General features: G+C 34.9%; 2 protein-coding genes across 2 annotated transcripts; one reads left to right on the top strand and one right to left on the bottom strand.

The window, feature by feature from the left end:
• The first annotated feature begins 12,462 nt into the window (after window positions 1–12,462).
• Window positions 12,463–16,105, top strand: LOC104593079 (chalcone isomerase-like protein 1). Its single transcript, XM_010252756.3, has 4 exons — window positions 12,463–12,973; window positions 15,198–15,441; window positions 15,555–15,646; window positions 15,747–16,105. The coding sequence occupies exons 1-4, from the start codon at window positions 12,706–12,708 to the stop codon at window positions 15,878–15,880; spliced, it is 738 nt and encodes a 245-aa protein (XP_010251058.1). The 5' UTR covers window positions 12,463–12,705; the 3' UTR covers window positions 15,881–16,105.
• An 80-nt stretch (window positions 16,106–16,185) lies between these two features.
• On the bottom strand, window positions 16,186–21,062 carry LOC104593081 (putative glucose-6-phosphate 1-epimerase). Its single transcript, XM_010252758.3, has 10 exons — window positions 20,791–21,062; window positions 20,394–20,635; window positions 20,035–20,181; window positions 19,685–19,759; window positions 18,024–18,080; window positions 17,783–17,940; window positions 17,550–17,681; window positions 17,163–17,265; window positions 16,798–16,897; window positions 16,186–16,656 (listed from the first exon to the last, which is right to left on the bottom strand). Exons 3-10 carry the CDS (start codon window positions 20,110–20,112, stop codon window positions 16,439–16,441), a joined length of 921 nt encoding a protein of 306 aa, XP_010251060.1. The 5' UTR covers window positions 20,113–20,181; window positions 20,394–20,635; window positions 20,791–21,062; the 3' UTR covers window positions 16,186–16,438.
• Between the last annotated feature and the right edge of the window lie 335 nt (window positions 21,063–21,397).

Raw genomic sequence — 21,397 nt, forward strand, 5'->3', positions numbered from 1 at the left:
AATAACAGTAATATTTTTATAAATTAAGAATTATAAAATTTATTAATAATTTTTCAAAATATTAATTATAAAATTTAAAAATAATTATTAACTATTTTGTGAATAATTAAAAATACCATACAACATTATTGTTTTTAGTAATTAATATTATTTTTAATAACTATAAATTAAAATTAGTGCTACTAATTATTAGTGGGGACCCATGTGATGCACGAGTTTTGTTAAAAGAATTTGAGGTGAAAGGAGTTAGGAGTGTAGCTTGGGTTGGGTGGGCCTAACACGAGCCCAACCCAACTCAACCAAAGCTTCTGCACAAGTTGGGCTTGAGTTATCGATCTTCGAGCTGGGTTTAGGCCAAAAAACTACAGACTAACCTAAACATAGGTTGGGCTCAGGTTGAGGCCTTAGGTAGTTCAAGCTCGACTAGTCTCAATTTGAGCCCATGCCAACATTTTATGATATATCTACATATCATCAATATGTTCTACCTAGAAATTGGGCTATAAAACTCAATACGACCAAGTCCGAGTCCAACTCAAGATGTTTGGTTAAACTCGGGTTGGGCTTGAGTTGGTAAATTCGGGCCTAGGTTGGTAAATTATCAGTAATTATTGAAAATTATCAATAGTTTTTCACTTACCAACCTAGCCCTAACCCGAGCTTTACCCAACATCTTGCGTTGGGCTTGTGATTAGATGTCTTGAGCTTTGTAACCCAATTTTTAGGTATAATATATTGATAATATGTAGATATGTATATCATAAAATGTTTTGCGGGCTCAAATTTATTAAATCAGTCTTGGGCTACCCAAGGCCTCAACCCAAGCCCACTTGAATTTAGGTCAAGCTCGAGTTTTTTGGCGTAAGCCCAACTTGAAGTTCGAAAACTCAAGCCTAACCTATGCAAAAGTTTTGATTGAGTTGGGTTGGGCTCAGATTAGGCCTACCCAAGGGTGGAACTAGAAATTTTCTTTTCTTTTCTTTTCTTTTTTTTTTAAACAAGAAAATGAGATAGAAAGTAGAAGAGGTAGGGTTTAGAAAAAAATGGACTAGCAAGATTTGGGTTTAGCATTGATTTTTTTTAAAGAAAAAAAACATGTTACTTATTTATTTATTTTATTTTGGGAGTTGAACGAACGTTAGAGATTGATCCTTTACATTTTAGTTCAAATTTCTTTTTTTTTTTTTGGTTTACCCTATCTTCCCTTAATAATCATATAAGTAATGGTTTTAACAATAAATTTGTGGCGGGGGCAAGGATCCCGTGCATTGCACGGTCTCTATTAATACATATTATATTTAATATTTTATACATAAGATTCTTAGGCCCGGTTCGGAGTGTCCCTTGACCACTCATAATGTGCTCTTGCCTGTCTTATGTAGAAAAAATATATCCATACCCTCTTTACATGTGGAAAACAAGCCTCTTTTTGAGGGACAGGTGTCTCTTTCTAAATGGGGGAGTGCAACAAAATAGATAAAGTGGAATGATAGAATCGTATAGTTGTGAGTATTGTGCGTGTTAATAACAGTGGGGCCTTGGGGACTGTGGGTCATATAAAGATAAATAGATAATAATCATTTAATCTCATATGATCTATATTACTAGTTGGCAAAGGAAATTTTTTTTTTCTTTATAACTTTGAAGCAACACATCCAACCGCACAATCCATGCAGATGTTCTCAATGTGAGGCAGAATGCCTGTATTTTGTTTTGAGAGTATCCGAAGAGTTTTTGTCTTCCAGTGATCCATCCCCTCTTTTAGATTATTAGTATTTTTATATGTGCTTTATACATATGATAAATTTTGTGTGATGACAGTATATAATTTATTTCCAAAATTTTTTATATTTTTTTTTATATTTCTACATCTATAAAAATTATTCTTATTTATCACATTTATTATGGTTCATTAATATAAAGATATGTCAAAATAAAATTCCTATAAAAGGTAATAATAAATAATATAATTATTATTATTGTTATTATTCTTATTTATTATGGTTTATTAATAAAATTAATAAGTTTTATCAATTACCTTCATCAAAATTTTATTTGAATTTTCGTTACCTTTGCAAGAATTAATTTCTATATGATAAATCCAACTTCAGCTCCTTCAACCGCTGAAAACTTTATAATGAGCTGCTATAAAAATAAAAATATCATTTACTTTTGTAGATATCTTGTCATGCATCCAATGATGTGCGTTTTAAGGTGACGGAAATGAAAAATTAACCCAACATATGGTGGGAATCATTGTTCAAAGTATCGATACGCCTCTTGATATACGTGGAAACATGGTTTTTTTTTATTTTTTTTCAAAATGTTTTTTGGAGAGTTAAATACATGTGTTTTTCATTAAAAAAGAGTGGGGTCCTGAAACACCTATAAACAGGTGTATCAGGACCCAAAAGATACAATACGATACGCCTGATACGGGGCATATCGTATCGAAATTTTAAACCTTGGTGGGAATAAATAAGAGAAAACCATTTGCTACCTTAATGATCAAAAACTAAATCAATGAAAATAGGTTAATGTGGTCCATTTACAAGAAAATAGTGAATAAATTGATCATCCATTTACAAGTTGGAAATCCCTTCGTGGTAGTTAATGTGGTCCAACATTGGCTATTGAGAACATATATAAGATGCACTTTCAAGTTTTTTTAATTTAAATAAATGAAAGGGCAAATTGCTAAAACCTCCTGTAAATTTTTTTATCATTACTGACCCCCTAAAGTTTGGTAAATGCGATCACCACCCATGAACTTTTTGCCACAATTGCAATTAGATCATTTGTTAGAATCTTCTAACAAAAAGCACAAAAATGTCCAAACTTTTGACTAAAATGATTATTTTCCAAATTATCTTTTTATATCAATCACTTAGTGCAATTCCTTCTATTTTTTTTTTTGGAAATGATGTATTTTCCAAATTTGTCCATCATATCAATTACTCAAAGGTAAAATTGCAACTTTAATTAAACTCTCTTTTTTTTGTTGTTCATAACATTTATATTGTTTTTTTTATATATAAACAAGCCTCAATAATAATTATATGGGTATTCTGGACATTTGCATACCTCTTGTTAGAGGATTTTACAAAGGGGGTCTATTTGCGGTTGTGTCAAAAAGTTTAGGGGAGGTGATTGCAATTACCAAACTTTAAGGGAGGTTTGGGCAACAGTCAAAAACTTCATAAAAAATTATCATGGTTTGTTTTTCAATTATTGAACAAAAAGAGGGATTTTTGTGTATTTTCACTAACAAACATTAAATGAGAATTTTAAATAACAGTTGTGCCATTGACTTGTTTTACAATTATGAACAAAAAGAATGGAGTTTTGTATCTTTTTGTAATAAGCCTTAAATGAGAAAGAAGAGTCATTTCCTATTACACATTAAATGATAAAATAAAATTACATATTTACCATTACTCGTTCTCTAATTGATACCTTAGAAATGGGGTATTTTCAAAATCAGACCAGACTGAAAAATCGGGAATCGATTAGGTGATCGGTTCTGTTTCAACCCAAAACCATTTACCCGGGTGATTGAACCATCGACCCATTGACCTAAACAACGGTTTTTAGCCATTTTTTACTTTTTATATTTATTTATTTTTTGTGAAATGGGCCATCCATTCAACTCGAGAACCACCAGGCCTAAAATGATTCCTGTTCGATTCGATTTTAAAAACTTTAGATATTTTAATTGACTTATTTGAAATGCTGCAAAACATTTCTGCTGGCAAAAAGTAAGAGAGGAAGCATCTCCGCAACTGGCTCCTACGTACAATAAAATTTCTGGGGGCAAAAAGTAATAAATTGTGCACCCACCCCATCGGGCACCGGACATGTCGAGACTCGAGAGTCATGGGTGAGGCTGAGCTAGTGAGCTGACATTGTCCACTCTCCAAAACGAAGTATTAAAATATGAAATCCCAAACCAAAATTATTGGCGTTTTACTTTTACCTTTTACGTATAGTATTTACCAATTTATAGTAGACTTGTTTGAATTTTTGTTTGTTTCTTTTCTTTTCTTCTTTTACAGCTCAAACCTAAGTCCAATCGGCGGAATTGAGGTGGGCTATAACAACTGCAGCAGCCCAGGTTTAGTTGGGATCTTACAGAATAAGATACAACGGTGATAATTAAAAATAAACAAAGTTCATAATTAATTAAGCCCCGAAACAAGGGTGGAACCCGGAAAAACCTACCAAGATCCCAAGAATGAATGCTAGTTAATTTATGGCTTTATTTTATGCAACTAAGTTCATAGAGATAAGATGAACCCATGAAATTGAAAAGACGTACGCGTCCATCTCTGCATTCAAGTGTGTTTTGTAAATTGTAATGGGTTCCACCATGTATACGAGCTGTATATGCATGTGCAATTTTTTTTGTTTTCTATCCATACGTTTACATTTAAATTTTAATTGTAGTGAACATCAACTGATCAACATCTAATCAAAGCAAATGGGACAACAGTCCAACAAATGAACAAGGAAGTTGGTACAACGGTAATAGGGGTCATGGTCTATTGGTCTCGAATTTCCCCAGAACTCCATTCAATCATTTTGTTTGTAGGTGGGCTTTAGTCACGATTTTCATTGGTTTTGGAATTTGGATGAGAATGAAAGTGGGTACGTGTTTTGTTTGTGAGCGAGAGAGACTGCGAAAGTGCTTAATTTCATCACAACTTTGGCTCATTCATTCTATCTCTTCCTCGCCCTCCTGTTTTCTTTCTTCCTAATTCCTATGACACAGTCAGTCATTGGACTTCGTTTTAATTTGTTTGGCATCCAAGCCTCTCTTATATAAATTATAACAGGTTTAACTGGAATTCATGTGGGGTGGGCCCGTAGGGACTGGACTGGACCGGACCGGACCGGACTGGACTGAACTGGACTGGAGGGAGGGTAGTGAAATTGATTTAACCATCTCAACTTTTGATGTGCGGCAAAAGTTGAGGTCCTTAAATAAAGAAAATGTCACTACTCCCCAAAATACAATGCACCTTATCTTGATCAGGGGAGTACACTAGGTGGTTCATTTACTTATATAACTTTCCTAAAATTAAAATCAATGAGAATTTTTAAATGGAAAACTTGTTTGGGGCTCAGAATTTTATCTTGCAAGGCCAATATTAGAAGTAAGATTTCAAATGGTTAATATTAATTGCAAAAACCACAAATATAAAGTAAATTATCATATAGAATATTTTTATTAAACTGCCAATTCATTAATTATATAGGAAAATTTTATGATGCCAGAAAAAATAAGATACCAGAAGGGTTTTGACCAATTACCCTCCCCGGCCGTGAATTTTGATAATGTCACCTGATCAGTTATCACTGTTATGATAATGGTTCATTACTTATTAAATATAATGTCTTCCCCCACTATCTATCATACCCGAACTATATGTCAAAATGATTATCATCCCAAATTTTTAACCCATTTATACCCCCCCCCCTCTTCTGTTCATGTCTCTTTCCTCTAATGGTTTTCGAAGCTTTTGATAGGATCAATGATCTGTCTGATCGAATTACCTTTGTATAGTAATGGTGGAAGTTGTGATGGGAACAAAATCTTCCACCATCTACAAAATTAAAGTAAAATAAAATAAGATGAAGAAAAAGAAAACATTAATATTATTAGAATTTATGGTGTTTGAATGCACGTGAAATGGAAACAAAACCAACGTTGTTGTAGAATATATATTGTATATATCCTCAATTAGCAAGTTATATATTTTCCAAATATAGGCTTTGCTGGTAATTCAATAGTTTGGTCAGTCAGTCGGTAGGGTAAATAGGGACATAAGGTGGGGTCTCAAGTCTCAACAACTAAGATCCACATCACATGAAGCCCACGGGGGATCATGAAGAGCCTGCAGTTGTCGCAGAGTTGATCAATACTCTTCTTCCCTCTACTTGAATAAATGCTACTAATTTGCATCAACGGTGGGCCCATTTCGTTCATGAGAATAGGGGCCTGGAATCAGATTTGGAATGAATTCTAATACCAATCTATTGGTTGGATGGTATCGGATTCCAATTTCCATTCCTTGTGGAATAGACATTCTCTTCCTCTTTTGGTAATGAAAATCCGTTAAAATTGGTTAATTCCGATTTTGATTTTGATTCTCATTCCAACTGCAAACCAAATAGATTGTTTCAAGTTTTTTGCACAATTTCTTCACCTTCAAGAATATTTTATAAAGTTTGTTAATTTAGATGAAGAAGGCAGATTAAATTGGGATCAATCGATATATAATATGTATATATGATTTGCCACCATTAAGTACAATTTGTTTGGACTTTGGAGTTACTTGATTTTTACTTTGAATCAACCTTTCAAGGTACAAAATATTTGCCAGAATTAATCTTTCGGATCTAATGTGCATAAATTTGTCTGAAGATGGAATTGGAATTTTCTTCTTGGCTTCTCTCTATCGTCTCTTGTTGCATCTCATTTAATTTCCAAAGGTACAATAATTTGCTTGCTTGGCATATGGCATTATTAATGACTTCAAAATAGTTATCAATCAGTTATAGAAGAGAAAATCTAACCGAGTTAGGCTCCGTTGAGGTCAATCTTATTCTAACCCTAATTCAACTCAAATTGGGAGGAGTATAAATATAATTATGTACACTATAAATACATACAAAATAATATATTTGTATTTATATTCCTCCAAACTGAACCTGAGAGGCCACTGATTGTAATGCATGGTGTGGTGTGCTTTCTTGTCCAGCATCATATATAACAAATCAAACAGATATATACAATAGATTCTTGTATCTTTTTAATACAAGACCATATAAAACACCAGTTGAAATCAGCCCCCCACAAGATAGTTTCTTGCAACGTTTCACTGCACATCTCCACCATGTATTGGAAACATCTCCCGATGATGCCTCTTCATTTATAATATTATCATCGAGAGATGTTTCCAATACACAAGAAAAATATACTATAGAACGTTGTGGAAAACTATTTTGTAGGGGACTGATTTGAACTCATAAAACACATAGCAGCTGTGAGCCTGTGACATTACTCACTTTCTATTCAATTGCAATGATTATTCCTAAATTACCCATTTTCTTCTTAATTTAATTGCAGTAAATTTGACTTAATCATGCTGTAAAATTAATGGTTCTATCATTCATCAATCTAATTGTGATTTGAACTATATGTTATGTTATAGTGAAGGCCTGAAGGGCTCAACCTCCACTTTCACTGATTAGATGTCAGATGGTTCTGCCTAGGGCTGAGCACAGAATCAACCACATTAACCAATTAATCAATCAGTTTATGCCTCTTATTTATTATAATCTTCAATTTACTATGAATTCTATCTTCAACTACAATAATAACTATCCATGCATTATTTCGGGTCCATTGCATGTGCGAAGCACGTGACCATCAGCTACTTCTTTTGTATTTGTCAATTTTTTTTTCTCTTGATTGTATTTGTTATATATTATTTAATGTTACTAAATATATATGTACCTGTTTGCTTCATGCGCCGATACCACTCTAGAGTCCAGCCCAATCTAATCGTACAGCCAGGTTAGGCTCAGATTAATCCACATCCTGCAGGTGTACAAAACCGTATATGTAAAGCTGGGCCAGTAAGGCAAATTTGGATCACGTGGGCAGTGGCCCAATGGACACCCAATGTGGGCATGATGGGTCCATTGCATTAATGCATGTAAGTTCCGGCAAAGCATTAAGCCATTAAACATATGATAGGCCCTGCAACTGCAACGATGAATGCCATCAATAATTTGTAAATTGTAACTAAGCTAGCCTAGCGCTAGCAGCGGAAAAAAGTAAATACCTAAAATATACAAGGTTGTGGAAATCAGATCAGATGAGATCCAATATTGTCCCAATTAGTGTGGCATGTTTTGGAAGTTTAACGGCATGTACTAAATTGACAGATTTTGGAAATTTAAATACTGAGTTGGCATGTTTTTAAGTTTAGAGAAAAAAAGTAAGATTAAGCCAAAATATAGAGTACTAATCTATAATTTTTCCGTCATTTAAACTTACCATCCCCTATACTTGAGTTCCTGAGGGGCAATTCAGCTAGAGGGAGTCTCAAAAATAAATAAAACTTGGACATTGTCTACTTCCCGTTGCTGGTGGATTCTAATTCTTCCTTCTCCCTTGGTTTATTCATTCTGTTGGTGTCGAGTCTGAGAAACTTTTCTTTTTATTTTTGCTCCACCTCAATTCACCATTTTGATAGAATGAAATTGATGAAGGGTAATTTGGCACAACCTAGTAAGTAAATGTCACGTGGGTGCGATATATCCAAAGGATGACAACTTAGCGAAAAGATCCCAATCAACAATATTTAGAGCTCGGGTGTTCGGTCACCTCGGCACAAAGTCATCTCGGCATAGAGGCACCTCGGTACCTAATCCAGTTCGGGGCCCAAGAACCAAAGTAAACACGTAATCGACCCCAAAATCTTCACAGTAGACACCAAACCTCACGAGATCACGCCGCATAACAGCTGGCCTTATCCTCTCCCCTCCCGGATCGGGCAAGGACTATAGACTTCACTAACTGACATGTTACTCTCCAACTAGAGCGGAAACGGATCTCATCCACTCAGGCCGAAGACCCCCGAACTGTTTTCGTGAGGTCTACAACAGCTCAGTTATATAAAGGCAACAACCCCTCCAGAGCCCAGGTACACACAATTATTGGCTCAATAGTACACTTATCATTCAACTTTCAGCTCGCAATACTAACTTAAGCATCGAAGCGACCTCCCCGGGTTAGCCACCCCGGGTTTTCTGAGCTTTACTATTTTATAGACTGAACCAACTCGTCACACAGCCAAATTCCAGATCATCCTCCAACTAGGAGCATCCAAATCATGCTCCATCAGAAACCACATGGCTCATTCTCTAGAAAAGTTTTGCCATTGGTGAGCTTCATTTTTCTACTTGGTTTTTTTTTTCTTTTTGCTCGACCTCAATTCACCATTTTTCTACTTGAGAGACCCTTCTTCTCTACAATCTTATTTGTTTAGATTATTCTCACTGCATGTTAATGTAACTTTTTTAAAGCCATATAATGTAAAAATATTAGTATGATGAAATTGGTTCAAAGCTTAATTTGGAAAGAGTACAAATACAAATATTACAGTGAAATACAAGTTTCTGCATCGTATATATTTGTGTTTATACTCTTTTTCAAACTGATCCTACTGGTCTTATTTAAAAAAAATCGTAAGTGTGAAATCAATGGACCTACATGCTGTTTTTAACTATTAGATGTTCTCCCCAAATACATTGTTGTTAATTATTTCATTGAATCATTTGTTAAGAGTTTTTGGTATGATCGGGTTTGTGAGAAGAAGGATCAGAGTATAGGTTTTCCAGCAGTAACAAACTACAGGGGCTAATGGTGTTTTACGAGTTTATACGGTTGGATCGAGTCTAAAGTCTAAATGGCTCAGAAATTTCCACGTGGCATTCTGGTCCATAGCCCAAACAAAAACATGTTCCCCTTGTTCTAACTTCTATGTGCATGGGACAAATTTCAGCTTAACTAAACCCAATTGCTACTTGCCCAAAATGATAATGTAAGGGAAAATCCAAATTAAGGTAGGAGCATAAATAACAGACAATTTTAACAAACATATCTCAGCATGCTTTTTGAATATCCATATACACAATGAAAAGATCAACATGCATGAATACATTAGAGGAACTCAGATAAATCCCCAAAATATATCAATAAAATAGGTTTCAATAAATATCTATATCTATATCTTTTTATATTTAAATTTATTGATAAAAAATTAGGGCAAATAGGATAATCGGTTCTTGATATTAAATGAGTTTAAAATAGGTAATTTTAAGATATTCAATGCATTCAATTATTTCTCATTAAAATCAACATTTAAGTTATTAACTTGCATTCATGTTCATTGATTCATATATTTAAGTCATTTTTGTTTCTTTTCATCATTAACTTTTATTAATTAAATCCATACTTATTAAATTAATAATTTCAATAACACAAAAGTTTATACTTTTAAACGTAACAAAAATAGTGTTTTCATCTATGTGATGGTAAGAAATTAAATCATTTTGGGTCAAATGGTTCAATCCATGTTGCCACAATTAAATAATAAAATTCAAAAATAGATCAAATGAAAAAATAGAAATTAAAAAAAAATGGAAACATTTTTAACATACATATTAAACAATACTAAGTATGATAAATAAGAAATGTTTTTACTAATGATGGAAATGAAATGTAAAATTTAAAACCAATTAGAAATAAAAATATTTTCCTATTCTACTCATTAAATCCTATATTTAAGATATATTTTTCTCATCATTAAATTATTGTAATTAAATCCACAATAATAATTTTAATAGTATAAAAATAAATATTTTGAAAAGTAATTTGAAAACAAAACCATTTTTCCCTCCCAGTGGTGGGCAAGCAATTCTACCATTTACGGTCAAATGGATTAATAAATAATGTCATAATTAAATAATAAAAATTTAAAATAAATAACTATGAAATGTAAGAAGTATTTTTATTAATGATGAAAATGGAATGATAAATTTAAAATCTAACTAGAAATGAAATGATGTCATAATCAAATAATAAATTTTTTAATAATAGAAAATACAAAGAATCATAAAAAAAAAAGATAAAGAAAATTTTGGTCACATATCTAATATTATATATTTATAAAAAATAAAATATTGGGTACATCTCTAATATTATGCTTTCATTATATTGAACAAAAATAAGTTTTATACATAAGAAATAATTTTATCAATGATAAAAATGTAATACAAAATTTAATGTCAATGATAGAAAATTTAATGTATAGGGTATCAATGATGGAAATGGAAATTTAATTTTATCAATGATAGAAAATACAAAGAATCACAAAACTAATTTTTTTAGATGGTGGGTTAGTGTATTGAGTCAAATGATACCACAGACAAACAAAAATTAAGTGTGATAAGTAAAAATATTTTATATAATGTAAATGAAATATATAATTTAAAGAGAAAATTATAGTCAAAGTCGGTTGCACATTTAAAATTAGGTTGTAGGTTGATCCAAAAACCAACAAAACTCTGACAACCAGCTCTACATTTTAAATTATAAAATACCACCGCCATGTCATCGAAGGCTTATGTGGTTGTTGCCAAGATGGGACTCTTAGTCCATGTTGGACACAACAAAAAGCCTATACTGAAAGTAGGTTTTCAATTACTCTCCCACTCCATCCATCTCTTGATCTCCCTTCTTCTCTCTCACTTTCACATTCATTTCTTAATCTCTCGCTCCCTCTATCTACTTTGGTCTATAGCCAAATCAAAATCTCTCTCTCTCTCTCTCTCATTTTCTTCTCCTTTACTCTCCCTCTCGGTCAATATCTCCTTCTCCCTCAATCTCTATCATTTTCCAATTGGTGTGAATTTCATAGCCAAGAGTTTCTTGTAAATTTTTATCAAATTGTTGTAATGATTTTTGAACCATACCAAGTTGGTCTCATATTCTTTTATACAATCTGATTAATATCATATGTGTGTAAGAAAATAAAAAAGGAATGAGAGAGAGAGTGGGAGAGAAACTAAGGGAGAACGATAGAAATTAAGGAAGAATGAGAGATCGATTGAGAAATAAAATGAGAAAGATTGAAGGAGAACGATAGGTAGAGAGAGAGAATGAGAGAAATTGATATACAAAACATAAATACAAAAACTAAAAGCCATTTTTATTTATTTTCAAATCACATAGTCGTTGAGCAGATAAAGATGATTGTGAGAGAGAGAGTGTAAGGGAGATTGAGAGAGAGAGAAACTAAAAACCTTTTTTAATTTTTCCAATCATCTAACAATTAAAGGACAATTTCGGTATAAGCTTTTTATTGTGTCCAAATAAAAATCCTATATCGACAATAACCACATAAGCCTCCCATGGCATGGCATGACAAGGGTTTTTATAATTTGGAATATAAAGCTGTTTGTCGGAGTTTATTAGAAGTGTGAATTCTTGGAATATGATAATGAAACTTTGGGAAATGGTAGAAGAAGAATTAAAATATAGCTCAAATCAATTTGTACTCATCACATGATTATTCGTACATGAATTAACAAAATTATGGATAATCTAGCAAGTATCTTTATATGGACCTATCAGCTACCAGTTGGCTTTAGGAGTACATAATACCTCTATGTTATCTGTTTGTTTACAGTTGAATAATATACAGTTATGAACGCAAATATAAATACACAATGCCTTTTTTTTAGTTTGGGCTTTGGATCGGGTTGGCCAAAGGCTCAAGTCCCAATCATAACCTGACCCTCAACCCAGTTAACCTGGCCCAGGTTGCATCCAAATTCTGAGTGTGAGTGGTATATATATGCCAATGCAATAATGTCGGTCACACAAGTTGATCAAGTCATCAAGGAGTGGGCCAATATGTCTAAGCCGACGCAACGGCAGGGGAGATGATGAGGGCTAGACCCAATTTAATGCCTCCACCACTGCCCAACTGCTTCTCCTAACTAATTTATATCCACATTTGTCTATAAGAATCCCAGCCAATACCATCAAATTTCTCATGAACACAACCCCGTCGGCTATCTTTAATTAATTCTTGTTCCTTTGCTTCTCACTCTGTCACGATAGTTATGGCTGCCACCGTCGATGAGGTGACCGCAAAGGCTCAGACGCTCGAGATAGAACCCAAGACCGGGCCAACGGTAGTGCAGGCAGAGGCAGTCGGAACTGAATCCAAGAACGATACTAAACTCAAGGGGCGTAATGCACAGAAAGAGGAGGTCGAACCCAAAACCGGTGTTTCCTTTCCAGTCCAACTGGACGACGGGAAGCAGCTGAGCACGGTTGGCGTGAGAAAGAAGAGCATTCTTGGCATCACCATCAAAGTCTACGGCTTCGGTATCGTATCAAAACCCTTTTTACCGTTTTTTTACCCATATATTCTTTTTCTGCCTGCTTTTAGTAATCTCGCATATATTCTCAATCTTTGGCAGCTGTAGTAGATGCTTAGATATAATAGGTTTATGGAAAACAAAAATTAAGTAAATTGCATATATGTAAAACACATATATATTTAAATATGCGTGGACTGGGCCTGAATAGAAAACCTAGGCCCAAGTCAAGAATTCTCGAGCAGGCTGGGCTGAGATGAGTTTTGGCATGGTCACACATGCTTCATCCAACAAATTCGTACCAGATTGCCTATGCTTTATTGGGGTGGTTACAAATTATACAAGTATAGAATTCTGGTCAGCCTCACTGACGACCAACTACAATACAAAAAGGAGGGGCAATGCACCTTTTTCAGAGTGGATAATACAACCATGTCAGCTAGCTGTTCACCCAGGCCCAACAATGCATCTAACATTGACACTGGTATAAGGAGTTTGTGTGAATTAAGTATCATACGAAGAGAATTCTATTGATAGCTCATAGCTCAGGCTGTTGAATTTAGACTGCTTTTTTTTCATATTTTAGATTTTTTTTTTTAATCTAACACTCCCCTCACTATTATGGGATTCTCTTAAATTTAACCTAACTTTTCAATACCTCCAAAGGTTCCCCATCACATTTCCCATTAGAAATTCAGAAGACAAAAAGCATATACAAAATAAATGCTTATTTAGGCAGGGACCACACCATTAAGCACTTATTGGTGCTTGGAAAATCAACCCAAAATAAGTGTTTGTTTTAAAAATATGGGCCTTTTTTTTAAGCCCAAATTTCCAGATTTTTTTAAATGCTCATACAAAAAGCACTTATTCAAATTTTTTCTCCCAGAACTGTCCCAAATAAATTTTTAGAATACCAATTATACCCTTTTATAAAAGCAATTTTAGAAAGACACTTTTACAAAAGTAATTTTATGAAAAAGTACTTTTGCGAAAGTAAAATATTATTATGAAAGCACCTTTAAGAAAGTACTTTCACGAAATCACTTTTATATGTCTTTCACGAAAACACTTCTATAAAAATACTTTTACATGAAAGTACTTTTATAAAATGTACCTTTACAAAAGTACTTTTATAAAAACATTTCCATCTAAGTACTTTTATTCATTCACTTTAGATTAGATATTTTGAAAATTTGAAAGAAAAATGAAGGACAAGAGAATCGCAATTGCTTATTTAAAGTGCTTATCAAAGAAAAAGACACCAAATGCCCAATACAAAATATGTGCTTGTTTTTTAAAATAATCACTTAGAAAAGTTGGATGTCAAATGCAAATAAGTACTTATTTGAATAAACACGTTTTTAAGCACTTATTTTTAACATAAACACTCCCAAACATAAGCCTAGTTAAACGCAAAAGCCCAAAACCTATCTTGTGAGAGAAATAGATGAAAAGATGAACTGAATGATCATGAAATGGTGAGTCGTGAAATGAACAGAAAACATGAAATAGAGGAGACAAATGAACGAGGGATGTTTAATGTTTTCATCATACACAAATTAGTCAATATGGTTTACTGTCTGGCCAGGGTTAATTTTGTCAATGGTGCATGTAGACCATTTCTGTCATAGTCACTAACGGTGACTTGATGGGGGTAGGTATGAAAAGAAGATGTTATCCGCTATGAAAAGGAGCATTCCCTCCTTTTTTAAATGGAGAAAAAGTGAGAGAAAATGTTCTTTTTGATAGGTGTGATGTGGCCTGGTTATCCACAGTCTGAAGTAATCTTCACAAAAAGAATTTCCTAGCCATTGCCCATCGGGCGTTACCCTTGCGACAATCACCAAGTTGCGGGCTTATGGCTTGCATTGGCTCGTTACAATTTAATTGATTTGTTCTTTCAGTTAGATGGATTAAGTCTAACATCAATATGGACATGAGAGGATGAGGTTTACAAAAATAGTTTAGTTAGCCCAAAACTTGTGCACCCCAGGTTTGGTTGGGACTTGGGATGAAAAGTCCAGATTTGGAATGAGCCGATCAAATGAACAATTTGCGCCTACCTGCGGTAATTGAGGGTCAAGCTTTACGGCTTCACCCATAGACTTGGTAGCAAAAGAAGCTGATAGGAGACATATGGGCAGGTTAAGTAAAGATAAATTGTAGTTGTAACTTTGTTTTTTTCTTTGGGGCAGAGTAGATAATTAGTATTCCATCATGCAATGCAGGGCTTTACACAGATAATGAAGCCATGAAACATCTAATGAAGTCGAAGATTGGGAAGGCACCAGCAGGCAAAGCCACCAAAGAGATGTATCAGTTAGCGATTGACAGTGACGTGGAAATCATGGTAAGGCTGGTAATCGTCTTTCCTGGGCTCACCATGAATATAGTAAGAAAGAGCTTTGACGAAAATCTTGGAGCGTCTATCAAGAAGATCACCGGTCAAAAGAATGAGGAACTGCTGAAGAAGTAAAGTTTTCTATGCCTCTCCTATACTTACAACACCTAAATCCTAATAACAGGAGTATTTCTTTCTTAATTCGTATCCAAGAATTGAATCGACAAATTCATTTTGATAACAGGATCATGGGCCAGGCAACAGATAATATCAAGCTACCAGCTGGTTCCGTGATTGAGATCACAAGGCTGCCCGGCTACACCCTCCAAACAAAAGGTACAAGTAAATTAAGAAATTGGAGATGGAAAATGCAAATTCCTATTCCTTTTGTTTTTCACAGAAATCTCAAAAACCAAATTTGACCTGGTGGTTGCAGTAAGGGATGAGGTGGTGAGCAAGGTGGACAGTGAATTGCTGTGCAGGGCCTACATCAACATGTACCTGGGCGATGATGTCTTGGACAATGAAGCCAAAGAAAGATTTGGAAAGTTTATGCTTTCACTCTTTTAAGTTAAAACATATTAAAGCCACACGCACTTGGCAAAAATAAATAAGGCTAAAATGCTATTTTCTAGCCATGGTGGCGGCTCATAAATTATGGATACCACCATATCTTCTCATGTATTTAATTAATATTTTAAGTCAGTCAGTTATCTTCTTGATTCGACCAAAACAAGACAATTTGTAGCTCTTCCATGGAAATCCTGAATGAACTCGTGGTGTCATGGTTTGCAATTGATGGGGTCTACTAGTGGATGATAAGTGGGTTCTGTTGGCAGTGTGCAATGGTGATTGCAGTCTGCTCAGGATTTCAATTTACCAAAATTAACAGCTTTACTTTATCAACTTAACCATACACATACAAGGAGGTTTCAATGGATTCTGCAACCTTCCTCAACACTAAACAAGGGCAGGTTGCTATGTCAAATATGACAAAAGCTAGTGTTTCAGTCATGATATTACACAGAAACAGGTGCATGTAAATACCGCACGTTGTAGGCGAAGATGGTCTATATTACAGGAAATGAAAGCCTCCATTTAATTAATTAGCACACAGCCTGCCTAAGGTCAGCTAAAGCCGTAAAGAACCTTGAGAGGATCCAACTGCCCACTGCAATAACTTGATGATACGGTGGAAAGCTCTTGCCGGCCCTTCCATTCTTCAAAGGGTTTAAGGACAATTGGGTTTTCAATTGCAGCCGAATCCACACACAACATGGTCTTGTAATCCTCATCCCCAAAATCTGGCAGAGCCTTGGACTTCCTGTCCCATGGGTTCCATACAACTGTACCACCATATAATGTCACATGCTGAATTATATTATGCATTTAAACATAGATGTGCTTCACACAAGAATTTTGTTTTTCAAAGATTTATATGATAAAGTTGCACAGAAAGGCAAGAGATCATAGGGGTAAATGCAAACCTGCATCTGGCAGGCCCTCCTTTCTGAGTACAAGGGTTCTCTTCTTCTCATGGTCTATAATTGCAATCTTTGTTGGTGTGCTCAAATACACACGATCAACCTGTTGAAAGCATCAAGAAAGCCATTTCTTAGAACCATATGCCAGGCAAACATAATGGAAATGATATAACCAGAAGCACTACACCCTGCTGCCAACCTATTGAATCCATTCTTACTGCAATAAATGCTAGTATATTTATTTCAATCCACAGTTGAAGGGAGAAATGCATTATCCTCTCTTAATGTGGCATATGGGTTCTGAAAACTTCTTGCTTTACTCCCAGCCTGCCTTATGCCTACATTTAAAGAAGACAGGAAAGTAATACCTCTCCATCAAAAGTAACTGCATCAGCTTGCTCTGTGAACCTTTCTCTCTGCATTAGATTGTCAAAGTAGTCAAGTGTCTCCAAGCCCTCAACACGCACTTCACTGCAAATCAAACTGCATCATGCAACCCCTCTGAAAGGATAACAGTGAATATCTTCCACACTCAGCTCCTAATAAGAGAAACCAACTGACCTAACTACAGAACTTGCAAAAGGAATCACGTAATAAGGAAAAGAAAATGTGAAAAAATCTACAAGTCTCTCAACATCTTAATGGTAGTTCTTTTGGATCAATAATACATCTTAAAAGTAACACAACAAAAGGAACAAAACTCAATCACTCATCACAGCCAGCAAAAGCAGTGGATTCTGGGTTACTAGGCAAACCTGATATCTGATACGCATAAGTAATTACGCAGAGCGAACGTAAACGAGAACACCTTGTTATCAGTATTCCTCACCCGAGGGATCAAAGTCAGCTTGCCAGCACCAAGCGAAATACGTAACCGCAACTCAAAACTGCAAAAATTAAATTAGACAGGAAGTTTGGGTGTTAGCATGATGCAGGTATTCTCCTCACATTGTCATTATCTAACTAATCCAAGATCCCTACAGTTTACCTGCGTGGCCATGTCCTAAGATCCTCTTCCGTGGACTTCAAGATGAGATCCACAGAGGACTGGTTGTTAACTGGAGGCAGTGGTGATGGGCAGCTATCTAAAGACCACAACCTGTTCCTTGCAAATCCATGTTGTTCTAGTGACCCGAAATTGCCGAACTGCAAAAGAAGAGCTGGAAACTAAGTACTTCCAAGACTCAACAAGGAAGATAAATAGGTTTCTATCCATCCACATAGCAAACCTGAGGAAAGCAGACAGGTATTCCTCCCCTAATAGCTTTAGGTGGTTTCCAAGAAGCCTGTAGAACAGAACAAGGCACCATATTTATTAGAACTAAGCATAATGCTCTCAACACGGCTTTGAGAGCCATACATGCAAGAAAATCCAGACATGTGCCATTAATGTATAAATTAATATATAACAAATTTGAATGCAAGAACAGAATTTCATATGATGAACTAAAGTTCACAACGTTCTTTTTGGTCATAAAACATTCAAGTTTCCTAGCATTCTAACAATCACATGTTATGCTTAGCATATATTGGGACTTGCATTTAAGCTATGCAGTTCATGGTATAAAAATATGAAGAGAAACAGAAAAAGAAAGAAAAAATAACTAGATACACCATGTTTCATTAGATGCATTTTTCAGGATATTCTGAAAAGGTAAAATAGTAATTCTATGTCTTTCCATGTCTTCCAGGATGATCATTGCAATTGTACCTACTTTGAATATCCACACTGTATGATCAACTGACTCTTACTAATCACCTTAGGTTCTAGTCATATATATTTTCTTTCCAGAAATCCTACCAACCAGATTTTTTAATCCCAATAACGTACCAAATATATCATATTAGTGGAAAACACTTTTTTTCCTTTTTTTGTCAAATAGAAGCAAATTCAGTAGTAAGTGATCTATAACTTTTTTCTGAAATGATCTATAAACTATTCTTTAGCAGAATATATGGTACTAAATACAGAAGAATAGAAGAAAAGGATGTATGCACCTTTAACCATATAACTGGAACGAGGCTAAAGATGATAATTAGAAAAACAACACAATAACATTCTAATAAATACTATGTCATGCTTTCTCTTATTTATACCTAGTTCCCTACTTTTTTCACACTAGGACAGCTGATCAACCTATAAAGAGATGGAGCCATGTGTCAATGGTTCAAGAACTGGCTCAAACTTTTGACATAGGAGTCAAAACTAAAATTATCTTAACAATATAATAGTTATTAAAAAAAGAAGCGCCACAAACATGCAATCTTGAAAAAGAAATTACAGAACCATACTACAGATGTGTTCTTAGAAATGTTAACAAAATCTTAAGTACAAAATGTTGAGTGGATTCACTTAGAAAACTGGCTTAATCATCTAGTCAATCAAATTTCCCTGATTGTTCCAATGTCCGGTAGAATTTTGGTTAAGTTTTGACCCAACCGAGTTACCTAGGTAATGACCCATGCAGTTCAATCCTCTATCTAGTCTTGGCTTTGCAGGCATCTGATAATCGATGCATTTCAAATTTTCATCAATAAAAAAGAAAGAGGGAGTCAATAGAAGTCCTTTACTTCAGAGAATTCTCTGATGACCATTGAGCATTTAAACTAGTCCAAATTTCAAAAAATGCACTTCTATTCAATATCTTCTAACATAATTTGTAGAGAAACATGGATAAACGAAGAGAAGTTCCGACTATATATCCAGGATCCTTATTCTTTGAGCATATAGATCTGGTAGAGATGGTGAGATGAAGTAACAATTAATAGGAAAACCTGAACATGTCCATGCTTGAGACAATCCGGCCTAAGCATCCTAATAACTAAAGGAATAATCCAAAATGAAATCTCAATTAAAAAGATCAAGAAATTTTTATCAGAATAAGTTTACCTTGCTGCTCATAAAAAGTAGTTCTTCTCTGCGTTCATTCTTCCAAGACACAACTTGCCCACCATATAGGAGCACCTACAGCCATTTTGAGTTATAATGGATAAGACACAGAAATATAAAGACTGAGGATTCCCCAAACACCCACCAAACCTCCTGATTAAGAAGAACAAGAAGTTTTTCCCCAAACACCCAATAGTAGCTTCAACCAAAAAGTTAGTTACGGATCACACAAAATTACATCTACCGAACATTCGCAACGGCTAATCCCCTCTGATCATATCAAACATAGTGTAATCAATCACTTCTTTTGTGTGTGTATGTGTGTGTGTGAGAGAGAGAGAGAGAGAGACCTCAGCTGATGATCCGCCGGGCTCCGTCAATATAACCCTGGGCAATCCATTGACGTCGTGAATTATATTCAACGGCATCTGCTTGGACCGCAACCTTGCTCTTACGCTATTAACAAAAGGATTGGTTTTCCCTTTTCTGCTCTCCAGCTACAACAACACAAGAACCTCATAACTTCATATATCATCACAGTAGCAACAGCGGCCAAAAATTCCAGTAATTCGCTCGAAAATCGTATACCAGAAACCCTAATTTCCGTAATACGAACCCTAACAGGCTTTGATGAACTTGAATAGAATAGAAAAGAAAAATGTTCAAACATCAACATGATCAAAAGAAACAAATCATGAATAATTAATACCTTTTCTTTCTTTATTAATATCGGTTTCGAGTCTGACGAAAAGGCCACCCACTTCGAGTTCGCAGTAAACCCATTTGCAAAGGATTATATAGACTCTAGAGAGAGAGAGAGAGAGAGAGGCAGAAATGGGGCCTCTCCTGTGTTAATGGGAACCAAAAAGAAGCTGTCTCACTGTTGGCCTCTCATCGGATGCCCTGCTCCTTTGCGTCTCTTTCCCTTAACGATTGTGCATGTCTAATTGTCTGGGCAGGATTCCATTGAATTCAATTCAATACATTAAAACTGAAATGTTTTAACAGAAAAGAAATAATACATGTTTATTTGAAAATTGAAATATATATATATATATATACAAATATTCGAATCGACGTCCTCCATTATTCTCTTTCTTCTTTACCCTTTTCTTATAAGTTGGGATTGTCATTATCCTTTTCCTTCTTCGTTTCACAATTCACAAATCACATCCAATGAATTAATAATCCTTATTTTATTCTAATGGTGATTCTGGGTGGACAGTCATCTTTATTCCATTTTTGTTCTGTTCAAGTCGAGAGAAGACGAATAAATTTGGACAGTCACCCCCCCTCTCTCTCTCTCTCCATTTTTATTTTATTCTCTCTCGCTGGTCCCTTATAACCGAAAGAAAGAAAAACACGAACAGGCTGACGCGCGGCGGGAAAAGCCCATCCATGATCCAGCTTTCTAATTTGTTTTTAGTGAGGGAGTTGGTGTTTCCCAATTAAAACCCGGCCTGCAACACAACAGTGCAACTGCACGTCTACATCTACAAACTCCATCTCAACTCAACTATTTTCCCATAAAGGCCATAAATCATTATCATTATTATCCAACCCTAACTTTTCAATTTAATTATATAATTATGCACATAACAACCAGTCAACCAGGTACATTCCACTACCATATTGAATTGGCCTGGACCGTCAAAAATCAGGAACAGTAGGCCTTTCCAGCTCGCTCAGACAGCTCACAGCTGAATCTTCAGT

The sequence above is a fragment of the Nelumbo nucifera genome, chromosome 3, assembly GCF_055504915.1.
Source record: "Nelumbo nucifera cultivar China Antique chromosome 3, China Antique-T2T, whole genome shotgun sequence".
NCBI lineage: Eukaryota > Viridiplantae > Streptophyta > Magnoliopsida > Proteales > Nelumbonaceae > Nelumbo > Nelumbo nucifera.

Bases quoted from the DNA above. Each gene is read 5' to 3' on its own strand.
- LOC104593079 (XM_010252756.3), top strand. From the start codon at position 12,706: ATGGCTGCCACCGTCGATGAGGTGACCGCAAAGGCTCAGACGCTCGAG. The intron at 12,974-15,197 runs GTATCGTATCAA...CATGCAATGCAG, and splicing joins CATCAAAGTCTACGGCTTCG to GGCTTTACACAGATAATGAA. The intron at 15,442-15,554 runs GTAAAGTTTTCT...TTTTGATAACAG, and splicing joins AATGAGGAACTGCTGAAGAA to GATCATGGGCCAGGCAACAG.
- LOC104593081 (XM_010252758.3), bottom strand. From the start codon at position 20,112: ATGCCGTTGAATATAATTCACGACGTCAATGGATTGCCCAGGGTTATA. The intron at 18,081-19,684 runs GTAAACTTATTC...TCTGTTCTACAG, and splicing joins TACTTTTTATGAGCAGCAAG to GCTTCTTGGAAACCACCTAA. The intron at 17,941-18,023 runs GTTTGCTATGTG...CTTCTTTTGCAG, and splicing joins TACCTGTCTGCTTTCCTCAG to TTCGGCAATTTCGGGTCACT.